The sequence below is a fragment of the Sus scrofa genome, chromosome 7, assembly GCF_000003025.6.
Source record: "Sus scrofa isolate TJ Tabasco breed Duroc chromosome 7, Sscrofa11.1, whole genome shotgun sequence".
In the NCBI taxonomy this organism is placed as follows: domain Eukaryota; kingdom Metazoa; phylum Chordata; class Mammalia; order Artiodactyla; family Suidae; genus Sus; species Sus scrofa.
In genome coordinates this window covers 117,730,160-117,740,613 of record NC_010449.5, presented here as the reverse complement: position 1 = coordinate 117,740,613, position 10,454 = coordinate 117,730,160, and the positions used below count along the sequence as shown (strand labels likewise).

At 36.4% G+C, this 10,454-nt stretch overlaps 1 protein-coding gene across 8 annotated transcripts in view; it reads right to left on the bottom strand.

Moving 5' to 3' along the window:
• Nucleotides 266-10,454, bottom strand: part of PAPOLA (poly(A) polymerase alpha) — a 64,266-nt gene continuing 54,077 nt past the window's right edge. For 2 of the 8 annotated variants that reach the window (XM_001929075.7, XM_021099682.1), the window contains exons 20-22: nt 7,433-7,495; nt 4,911-4,985; nt 266-2,448 (exon numbers count right to left, since the gene is read on the bottom strand). In XM_001929075.7, the coding sequence (XP_001929110.1) occupies nt 2,353-2,448; nt 4,911-4,985; nt 7,433-7,495 (234 nt within the window). In that variant the 3' untranslated portion in view covers nt 266-2,352. Of the gene's footprint in view, nt 2,449-3,012; nt 3,850-4,910; nt 4,986-7,432; nt 7,496-10,454 lie in introns of those variants that run through there. The other 6 variants (XM_021099679.1, XM_021099680.1, XM_021099684.1 and 3 more) reach the window with 5 other exon arrangements.

Sequence of the window (10,454 nt, the reverse complement as noted above, 5' to 3'; positions counted from 1 at the left end):
GCAGAAAATTAATTATTAGGTACTATATTCATGTTTTCCTCCTTAATGATCAATTATAAGAATAAATACCTGATTATGTGAGGTATCAATTAATATTAAGTTGCTGCTAATGGTATAAATTAACCAGAAATATCTTTTCTAAAAATAACCAAAGTAAATTATTTTGCAAATCTTCACTTACAGCTATATATCATAACTTGCAAACAGAAATAAAGACATCACTGAAAAAAACAAAAAAAGTCAGTCAAAAGAAACCAGCCAACTATGGGATTGTGCTGTTTTTTTTTTATTGTGTTTTCAATGGAGAAATACATCATCTGTTTACAAAATAGCTCTTGAAAAATACAAGGAGTACAGATACTATAAAACAAAGCAAACTCCAGTCATGAGACACTACGTACATCATGCGAAAGCAACAGTCTGATCTCCAGGTTATGAAAACTAGAATTAAAAAGTCACTACACAGAAAAGGTCCAAGTTCCCAGCTTGGCAAAACTTGGGTGCAGTTACATGAAACGTTTAATAAACTGAATTCTTTTTCCCCAATGTGTAAACAAAATGACAAAAGACTAAATCTGTGCCTGGCAATTTCAATCTAACTCTGAAGCTACACAAACACACAGACACCTTGTACACTTCACCTGTTAGTCTGACCCTCTTTTCTTAGGTGGTGGGAGGAAGGGCAAGGTGACTGTGCAGAGCCAAGATGTGGGCAGTAGAAATATCGTATACTAGACATTATAAAGTATGGTGAAAAGAAAGCCTCAATTAATGCATAGCCTAAGGGGGGAAAGACTACACTCCAACTTTGGAAAATCAATTTAGAAGGACAGGGGAAGAGTTGAAGTCATTGCAGTTTAACAGGAAAAATGCACATGTGATAGAATGGAGCACAATGGAGGATTCATAAAACATGCTCATCAGAAAAATCTGTTAGGTTGGCTCTGTCCCGATTAAGAATAACTAAGTTTATCAACATCTGGCATCATCCTCATAGTTTGTAAAGATGAATATTCTGTCGCCTGATTACGAGGAACTAGTCCCCTTACATAAAGGAGCTCTGAATCTATAGACAGGAGAAAACAAAATGTAAAAGGAGTAGAGAGCTGACTAGATGTCAAGTGCTTGTCAGAAATGATTTTTAAATGCTTCTACATGTACAATTCACTGACAAATTTTGGTCAACCATTTAAAAATACAGTTTAAAATTCTTGGAAAAAATGCCTTTTTGCTCACATGTTTAAAATTGAAAATCAACTTTACTACTGACAGGAGTTCTGTGGAGTGTACAAAATTCCTCATGTTTAGAGATCAAACGGCCATCCAAGAGAGATATCATGTTTCACAGGCATTATTTTTAGTCACCCTAAAGTTACAGCCATGGGACCAAAATTTAGTGTTCTGTGCCATGTGGCCACAGGGTCACTGGTTTCACATCATGGCTTAAGAAAATACTGGCATTTTGTCTTTGATGAAATAAGTCCTACCGTATGCACATAAGCAGAGGGGAAAAGAACAAGAAGGGGGAGGGAGCAAAAAGCTTCGTTTGTTTAAAAGACAACAGATTGAAGGCAAAAGAATATGGAGCTTAAACAAGCTCAAAGAAAAATATTTGCTGGCTGATCGCTGATCTGTATGCACTCTAAACAATTCTATAAATAAAACCAATATATCATTTCTTAATCATGACCCCATCAAAACAAAGTATTTCCTAATTATTCTTTCAATGTCAAATATATACCCTAGAGTTGACATTTCATTTGTGAAGGTTACAGCTACCTGGCAGGGACTGAACTAGATGTACTCCTACCCCTCCTCTGAAGTGTAACAGTACACCGCCACACAATGGCATCCAATTTGAAGACTAATGGTAAAGGAAATTCTTCAGGAAAAAAATGAAAATCCATCAAGCTGAAAATCTAAAATTAGTTCTACTTTCTAATAAAAAAATACATAAAAGTGCATCATCAGAATAAGGAATTCTTATGCCAGTTTGTATTGCAAATTTTCCAAACAATGCATCAAACATAAATCCAGTCCAGATGTCAATTACGGATACAAATATAGCTTGAGGTTTTTTTTTTTTTTTTTTTGTTTTTTTGTTTTTTTAAAGGCAGTAATTTTTTGAAATAGTTAATGCAACTGTTGCTAACACAATAATAATAGTACTCCTGGCTTCACATACTAACCTGGACTTCCGATCAAGTGCTGATTAGCCCAGTAAGGGAGGTCACCAAAAAACCTAATCCATTTCAGTCATGTCTAGTCTTGTACCCTCCATCCTCCTTTTTCAGCATTTGAAGACAACAGGTTGAGTTGGCAGATATTGTTTATGGACCCCTGAGGTTGTTTTTACCGATTCAATCTCAGTTTTATTGAATTCTTGATAACAGGAATAGGATTTGCAGGGAGAGCAGGGATATCAGAAAGGTCTGTACTGGATGTTTTCTGAGAATAAAAGCAAAGAATAAACATTGTTCAAAGTACTGTAACTTAACAATGAGATTTACTTTCCACTGCTTTATCTCCTAAGACATGGATAGGACTTTATCATACATATTAACATTTTAAAGAAAAACACAACAAATGTCAAAATGGAATTTGACTGTCATTACAAAATTATTCTAACAGTTGCAGAAAATTTCAAATAAGTAGCAATATTTCAGTAATATAAAAAAAGAAGTGATTTCAAATACAGCTTTAATAAATACAGTCTCCAAAAACCACCCATCATATACTTATAAAGTTCATGTTAAGCTATATTTCCTTGTAGTAATACCAAGAGCTGTTAATATTAACTGGCACTGGAGCACCCCCGTGTGGGAGAACACTTAAAGTTCACCTCATACACAGGAGCAGCAGCACATTAACAGTAAATGTATTACTTTCTGACTCTATAAATTAAAAATTAAATCTATACAACTGAGCAATAATCTGTTTATTAAAAGTGTAGGGATGTTTTACTACGTTAAAAACAATTAGTCACAAATTTAACACTCAAAAACACAGAGATGACATTTTTAAGTGTTTTATTATGGAAAATCCCAAACATATACAAAAGTAGAGAGCATTATATAACGAATTTCCATGTATTCATTATCTAGCTTTACTAACTGTCAAATCAAAGTCAATTCACTGTCTTCCCACCTTTACTCTTCCAGATTATTCTGAAGCAAATCCCAGAGGGCCTATCACTTCATCTGTAAATATTTCAAATTTATCTCAAAACGGTGAAGACTCATTATTAGGACACAGCAACAATATTCTGATCACCTCCCCAGAAATAAATATCTCCCTTGCATCACCAAATATATAGTGATGTATCTTTTAAAATCAACATAATCATTCTCTTTATACAATTAGGTGATTTTTCTTTCAATGGTTCTAGGGATCTTTTCATTAGAATGAAAATTGTAATTCTTTATAAAAACATCTAAAAGACAAGCACCCATGGGGACTCCTCACTACAGGGATGAAGCCAGTAAGACAAACTATGAAAACAGTTCCCTAGATATTAATGTAAAGACATGCAATCACAACCACAGGACTCAATTCTGATCAACAAGTTTGTCCATGTATCGGTATCACACTAACACTTCCTAACATTGGTGTAGTTTCTTCCCGCAAGACTTTTGTTAGATAAGGGCTATGAAAATAGACATTTCAGAATGCAACCATAATATTTGTATCACTCAGGACTATGAAAATTAACAGGCAACAAAAAGACGTTGTAAAATGATCATGTGAAGGTACTGTGAACCCCAAAGTCAGTATCATTAGTGCAGCACCATCACCGGCAGCAGCAGTCTCAGCTCTTCTGCAGAGCTCTTCTGCAGCTCTTAATGTCCACTTAAAGAAAAGGTTTGTGTCAGAGTTTGACCTAGACTTTGGAGTATATTTAATTGGAAAGGATTCAAAAAGAAAACAATTATTCACAAACAAAATGTAGACTCACAAATCAGGTGCCTACTGAATGCAAGGGACTGTCACAAGTAGAGTTTCTAGGACAACTGAAAAAATAATTTTAAAGAACTATGATTACACTAAATTAATAATTAAAAACAGAGGTGAGGAGTTCCCTTGTGGTGCATCAGGTTAAGGATCCAGCATTGTCACTGCCGTGGCTCCGGGTTACTGCTGTGGCGTGGATTCGATCGCTTGTGCAAGAACTTCCATATGCCACAGGACTGAGTGGCCAAAAAGCTAACCAAGCAAGCAAGCAAGCAACCAACCAACCAACCAAACAAAAAACAACATAAAAGAGAGGTGAAAAGTGGAGGCAGAAACATACTTCAAAAATAAAGATATTGGGAGTTCCCATCATGGCTGAGTGGTGACGAACCTGACTAGCATCCATGAGGACACAGGCTCAATGCCTGGCCTCGCTCAGTGGGTTAAGGATCTGGTGTTGCTGTGAGGGTGGTGTAGGTCACAGATGCAGCTTGGATCTGGCATTGCTGTGGCTGTGGTGCAGGCCGGCAGCTACAGCTGGGATTCGACCCCTAGCCTGGGAACCTCCAAATGCTGCGGGGGCGGCTCTAAAAAAATTTTAAAAAAGACAAAAATGAAGATATTAACCTCATGCCCCTTCTCCCCAAAAAGCATGAAGAATGGTTTTAAGCTCTAATTTAAATTTCACTCTCTGCCCTATAAATACTATGTGAAGAGTGCATACTGTGCAGTGATTTAAATGATTTGCAATGTCAAATAAAGGGATGAGTTAGCAGCTTGGCAGCGCAAACGCGCATGGGTCCATCATATCATATCCAGTGCTCTACCTTTAAATACAATAAATACACTTGAAGGCTAGCAATTTCTTTCACAAAGATTAAAATAAAACTTCTGTATATGTTCATTTTGATTCATTAAACAACACTAATAAAATTCTCCTTGCTTTTTGCACTTAGTACCTGAGAAGCCAACAGAGAAGCCGCTGTCTGAATGGTTTCTGATTGAGTTGTACTTGTCTCTGTATCAAGTTGTTCCTGTGAGACAAAGAGGACGGGGGAGGAAAGAGACTTAAAAAAGGATAAAAAAACATAACTGGGTTTGGTGGCTAATAAAAAAGACAAACTGGAAGACAGGAGGGATCAAGAGAAAGATGTGTCTACATTACAAAATCGTCTATTATTGTCAGAGGGTTAATCATCCAAAAAAGAAAGAAAGAGAAAGACAGCTTTGTAGGTTATTTCACCATTTCACACACATAAAAATTTCTATTTGCCTACCTAAATCTTATAAGGCATGGACAAAATATCTTTCGACTTTCCAACCAACTCCAACTTGGACATTTTAAGCAAATGCAAATAATTAAAGACGCATGGGTACAAATTATGAAATGTTGCCCAGGCAATAATTAATAGAATATAAACCTAATAAGCTCTTAGCTATGTGAAGGGGAAAAAAAAAATTCATTCAATATTATTAAATAAGGGAGTTTCTATTGTGGCTCAGCGGGTAATGAACCCCACTAGGATCCATGAGGATGCAGGTTTGATCCCTGGCCTCGCTCAGTGGGTTAAATATCCAGTGTTGCCGTGAGCTGTGGTGCAAGTTCCAGACTCAGCTCAGAGCTGCTGTTGGTGTGGCTGTGGCGTAGGCTGGGAGCTACAGCTCCAATCTGATCCCTAGCCTGGGAACTTCTATACGCCACGAGTTGGGCCCTAACAAGCAAAAAAACAAAACAAAACAGAACACAAAATTAAACAGAAGTACAAAACGACTCCCATGTGCTTAATTAAAAGTAGAAAATGTCTCTAAAACATCCCTCCTTCCTTTTGGTTTTTCTTCCCCTCCTTAATAACCAATGCACTGATTCTACACTAAGAAAAATCAGAAAATATGGGGCAAACCATGCCACTCCACTGCTCTAAACTTTCTTAAAGCGGTGCCCCCCCAATACATATATACACACAAATGAAAATAAACATACAAAACTTTGAATTTTTATAAAACAAAATATATAAAAATAAAACAATGAAATACCAAACTTCTATGGAACTGAAAGGGATAAAAATGGTGTCTGAGGAGTAGAAGGGGAAGAAGAGTAAGGAGTCTTTCTGAAGCACAACTTAGTAACACATCAAGGTCTAAAAGAGTCTGTTTGTCCCAGTAATTCTCCTTTCACTAATTTATCCTAACAGACATAAATGAATGGCAGCTATTTAGCTACAGTCAATTCTACAGCACGAAAGGGCAACTTCCTTTTTTAACAGAAACAATTGCCAATAGGGAACTGGTTGAATAAAATACGGTAACAGCCTTATGACAGAAATGTACGCAGCTACTAATAATATTGTAGATAATGTAATCGTATGAACCATTTTTCTCAGTTTACTGAGTGAATAAAGATATGATAGCAAAAGGCACCGGGGTATGTGTGCACACACAAAATCTATAAAGACGGGGTTCACGTCGTGCCTCAGCAGTTAAGGAACCCGACTAGTATCCATGAGGATGAGGGTTCAATCCCTGGCCTGGCTCAGTGGGTTAAGGATCCGGCATTGCCATGAGCTGTGGTGTAGGGTAGGTCACAGACAAGGCTCAGGTTCTGAGGTGCTGTGGCTGTGGTGTAGGCTGGTGGCTATAGTTCTGATTCAACCCCCTAGCCTGGGAACCTTCATATGCCACGGGTTCGGCCCTAAAAAGACAAAAAAAAAAAAAAAAAAAAAAATCTATAAGGACACTAAAAGATACTTCCCCTAAAATATCAATCATGGGAATTTGGATACTTTGGGGAAAAGATGGAGATTTCCAATTTTTCTACAACACACAAAAAAAGTTAAAAGTCTTCAGTACATTTCAATTTCTATAAAAATGACATTCAAAGCCTAAAACTTTGGCTAAATCAATCTTCCCCACCCTATCTACCTTTTTCGAGTCCCTTGCATCCCAGGTACTAGTCAGAACTGTCTGCCAAAATCTTCTGCTCCAAACATATCCCATTCTCACCCCAAGGGTGAGATAACTTTCTCATCTTGTACTACCAAAAATCCTGTCTCCTTCAAGGAGTGCCTCCAACCCACCATCTTCCTTTGAGGAAGCCTTCTGCAGTCAGTAAGGAGCATCTTAGCTCTTGGGTCTCTTACCACCCCCACCATCTGCAATTACTTTGCTTTTCTTTGATGATACAATAACCACTTCTACTCTCACCTTCTCTACTTAAATATAAGTTCCTTTAAGGAACATCTCACTCATCGCTTCCATTTAATGTCCATCAGATAATCTCTCATCTAGTAGGAACTCCTGCACTTGAGGAATTCAATTTCAGCACTATACATTAACATTCAAAAGGGACAAGCACTTCTCTAAAAATAATACTGAAAACCACCTAAGACCTACAGAACAGAACACAGTACAATATTCTAAAGACATTTATTTGTATCACGTCTGCTGTACTCTGTGTATGTATTCCAAGGCTAAATGAGTATACCTTTGCTTCTGTTTTATCATGTCCACTCAAAGCAAGACAGTTAGCATCTTCACTTGTTTCATCCTGTTTTTAAAAAAAAAAGCTTTATTCTCTAAAATGAAAATTTAGATTACTCGCCAATTTTTATTAAAGAACAAAATAATTAACCTGTAAGACCAAGCATATCCTTAAACTACATTACTGGCTCACTTAAAATAATTATTTTCCTGTTACCAAATCTGGCTTCAGTTTCTACCAACATTTTGTAAAAGAACCTGAGGAAAACTGTTATTGCTGCCCATCACCACCTGAAACATATTCCCCAAATCACTAAGTTCATAAAACATTTTTTGTAAGGGAGAGAGAAAAAAAAAGTTCCTTGATCAAACATATAGGAACTTGGAATACTATCACCCCTTCTGGGAGATTCAGACACATTAGCACATAAAAGGTTCTGAAAAGTTCTAGAAAGACTCTCTAACTTTCCCAAACGTAATTAACCACAGAACCCCCCTGGCTTAGTCGGTCTTATTAACATCCTGAAAGAGGTCTGAAAAATGCACTCCTCAGGTCTTATTTTTTTAACTTATTATATTTCTATTCAGAATAAACAACTCATTTTTGGTAAAGAGGGGAAACAGAAAACCAAAAACGGCTATACTTTCTCATTCCTTCAATGACTTGCAATAAACACTTTCTGTAGAAGAACAATTTTGACACAAATTTCTCTGCTCTATTTACTAGGCAGAACTAAAACTTAATTTCAAATGTGGCTTTAAAACAAGACATAGAAACCACAAGCTACCTTATAAAGTAGAAAAGACTTAACACCAATATCAACCCGTTCCCATAAGGACTTTATTTGCATCCTGCAAACATACAAACTGTATTTACTGACTGGGTATGTGACTCCGTGGAATTATTGTTAATACTGATAAATATACATATATATCACACTCAAATATATATGGTGATAATATACTGTAGTAGTGTTTTTGAAATATTTATGGTTGAAACAACTTCCTGGGATTTGCTTCATAACAATGGGGAAGGGAGCAGATTTGCAGATGAAACAAGTTTGGCCTTGAATTGTTAACCAACAAAGCTAGGTAATGCAAACATAACTTGGTCGTTACAATTTTGTACACGTATGAAATTTTCCATAACTTTAAATATATATATACACACACACACACATATATACAAACACACATATATGTATGTATAATTCAGATGATAGGGCAAACTTTTTCTATTTTTATTTTACCTCTATATGTACTTAAAAAGCTTTAGTGTATGATAAAAATCAAATAGAACTAAGCTACCCCACAATATCTAAAACTCTCTTACCTATGTATGTGATATAATATATTAACATGTACATAATAACAATAGACCAGTGTTTTTTTCTGGTCTACTAACATTTCTAATACCAAGTACTCACTAAGAGGATAAAAGATCCAGTAAGAGTCCTTCAAAACCAGAATTACTTGTAACAATCTTTTTCAACTTTAGCACCATGAGATTTAGGTGTGGGTTCTAATTCTGGCTCTGACTTTAATTAGCTTTATAAATGGGAAAGCTATTGAACCTCGAGTTCCTATTCTGGGAAAGGAAGAGGTGAGTCTATGAAATAATCTAAAATCCTAAGATCACTTCTATACCTTAAAATTCTATTTTTGTTAGTCAACTCCATGAAGCTACCATAAGCAAAACCCAAACTGACAAAAATACATAGAACAAAAAGTTTTAAGAGGGAGGAGGCAGGGAAATGGTGAACCTCTATTTCAAAAGATACTTAAGAAACAGCAATCAACTACTACACAAGGATCTTATTTACTTACAGATGTCAACAAATAAAGACTATTTTTAAAAATGACACAATCAGGGACATATAAGTACTGACTAGACATTTGATATTAATAAATTATTGATTTTTTGAGGTAGGTTTATTTTATTTTTTTTCTTCTGTGTAATTGTTATCTTTTAGAGACAAGATTTTAAAAATACTAATGAGGAGTTCCCATGGTGGCGCAGTGGAAACAAATCTGACTAGGAACCATGAGGTTGTGGGTTTGATCGCTGGCCTCGCTCAGTGGGTTAAGGATCCAGTGTTGCCGTGAGCTGTGGTGTAGGTCGCAGACATGGCTCGGATCCCGAGTTGCTGTGGCTGCGGCATAGGCTGGCGGCTATAGCTCTGATTCAACCCCTGCCTGGGAACCTCCATACGCAGCAGGTGCGGCCCTAAAAAGCAAAAAACAAAGACAAAAACCAAAAACCAAAAAAAAAAAAAAACAAACAAAAAACAACCTAATGAGGAAGTTGTCTGGTGGCGCAGGAGGTTAAGGACTCAGCATTGTTACTACAACAGCCTGGGTCACTGCTGTGGTGCAAGGTTGATCCCTGGGCCAGGAACTTCCACATTCTATGGGCCCAGCCAAAGAGCAGAATTTTTTTAAATTAAAAAATAAAAAACAAAAATACTGGGTCACTTTGCTGTACAGCAGAGACTGACAGACAATGCAAAATCAACTATAATAGAAAAAATAAAAATCTTAAAAAAACCCTCAATTCCCCTTTCTGCTCAAAAAAAACACAAAAAAAAACAAAAAAACAATGCCAATGAAATGTTATGACCGAAGTCTGGGTTTTGCATCTAAACAATCCAAGTACAGGGGAAATGGAAAGGGCTAACAGAATTAAGGGTACAGGGTTTAGGTCATTAAACCTCAAACTACAGGATGGGTACGTGAAACGATTTTCTTCCCCTTTGTATTATTTTAAATTTTCTGTACTAAGTTTAAAAAGCCTACATAGATATATATATATATATATATAGATATATATATCCCTACTGCCTCTCCAAACTAGACATGAAACATGAGTGTTTTCTACCAAGTAAGTTCAAAGGAAATTACAAGACTATGCTGGTACGCATTTTGGAACTCTCACAGGGAACCATGAAGCAATTAGGCCGTTAGCATTAAAGAAATAGAATGATAGGTACCTAGAGTTAATGCTTACATATACCTTACCCAAGGCA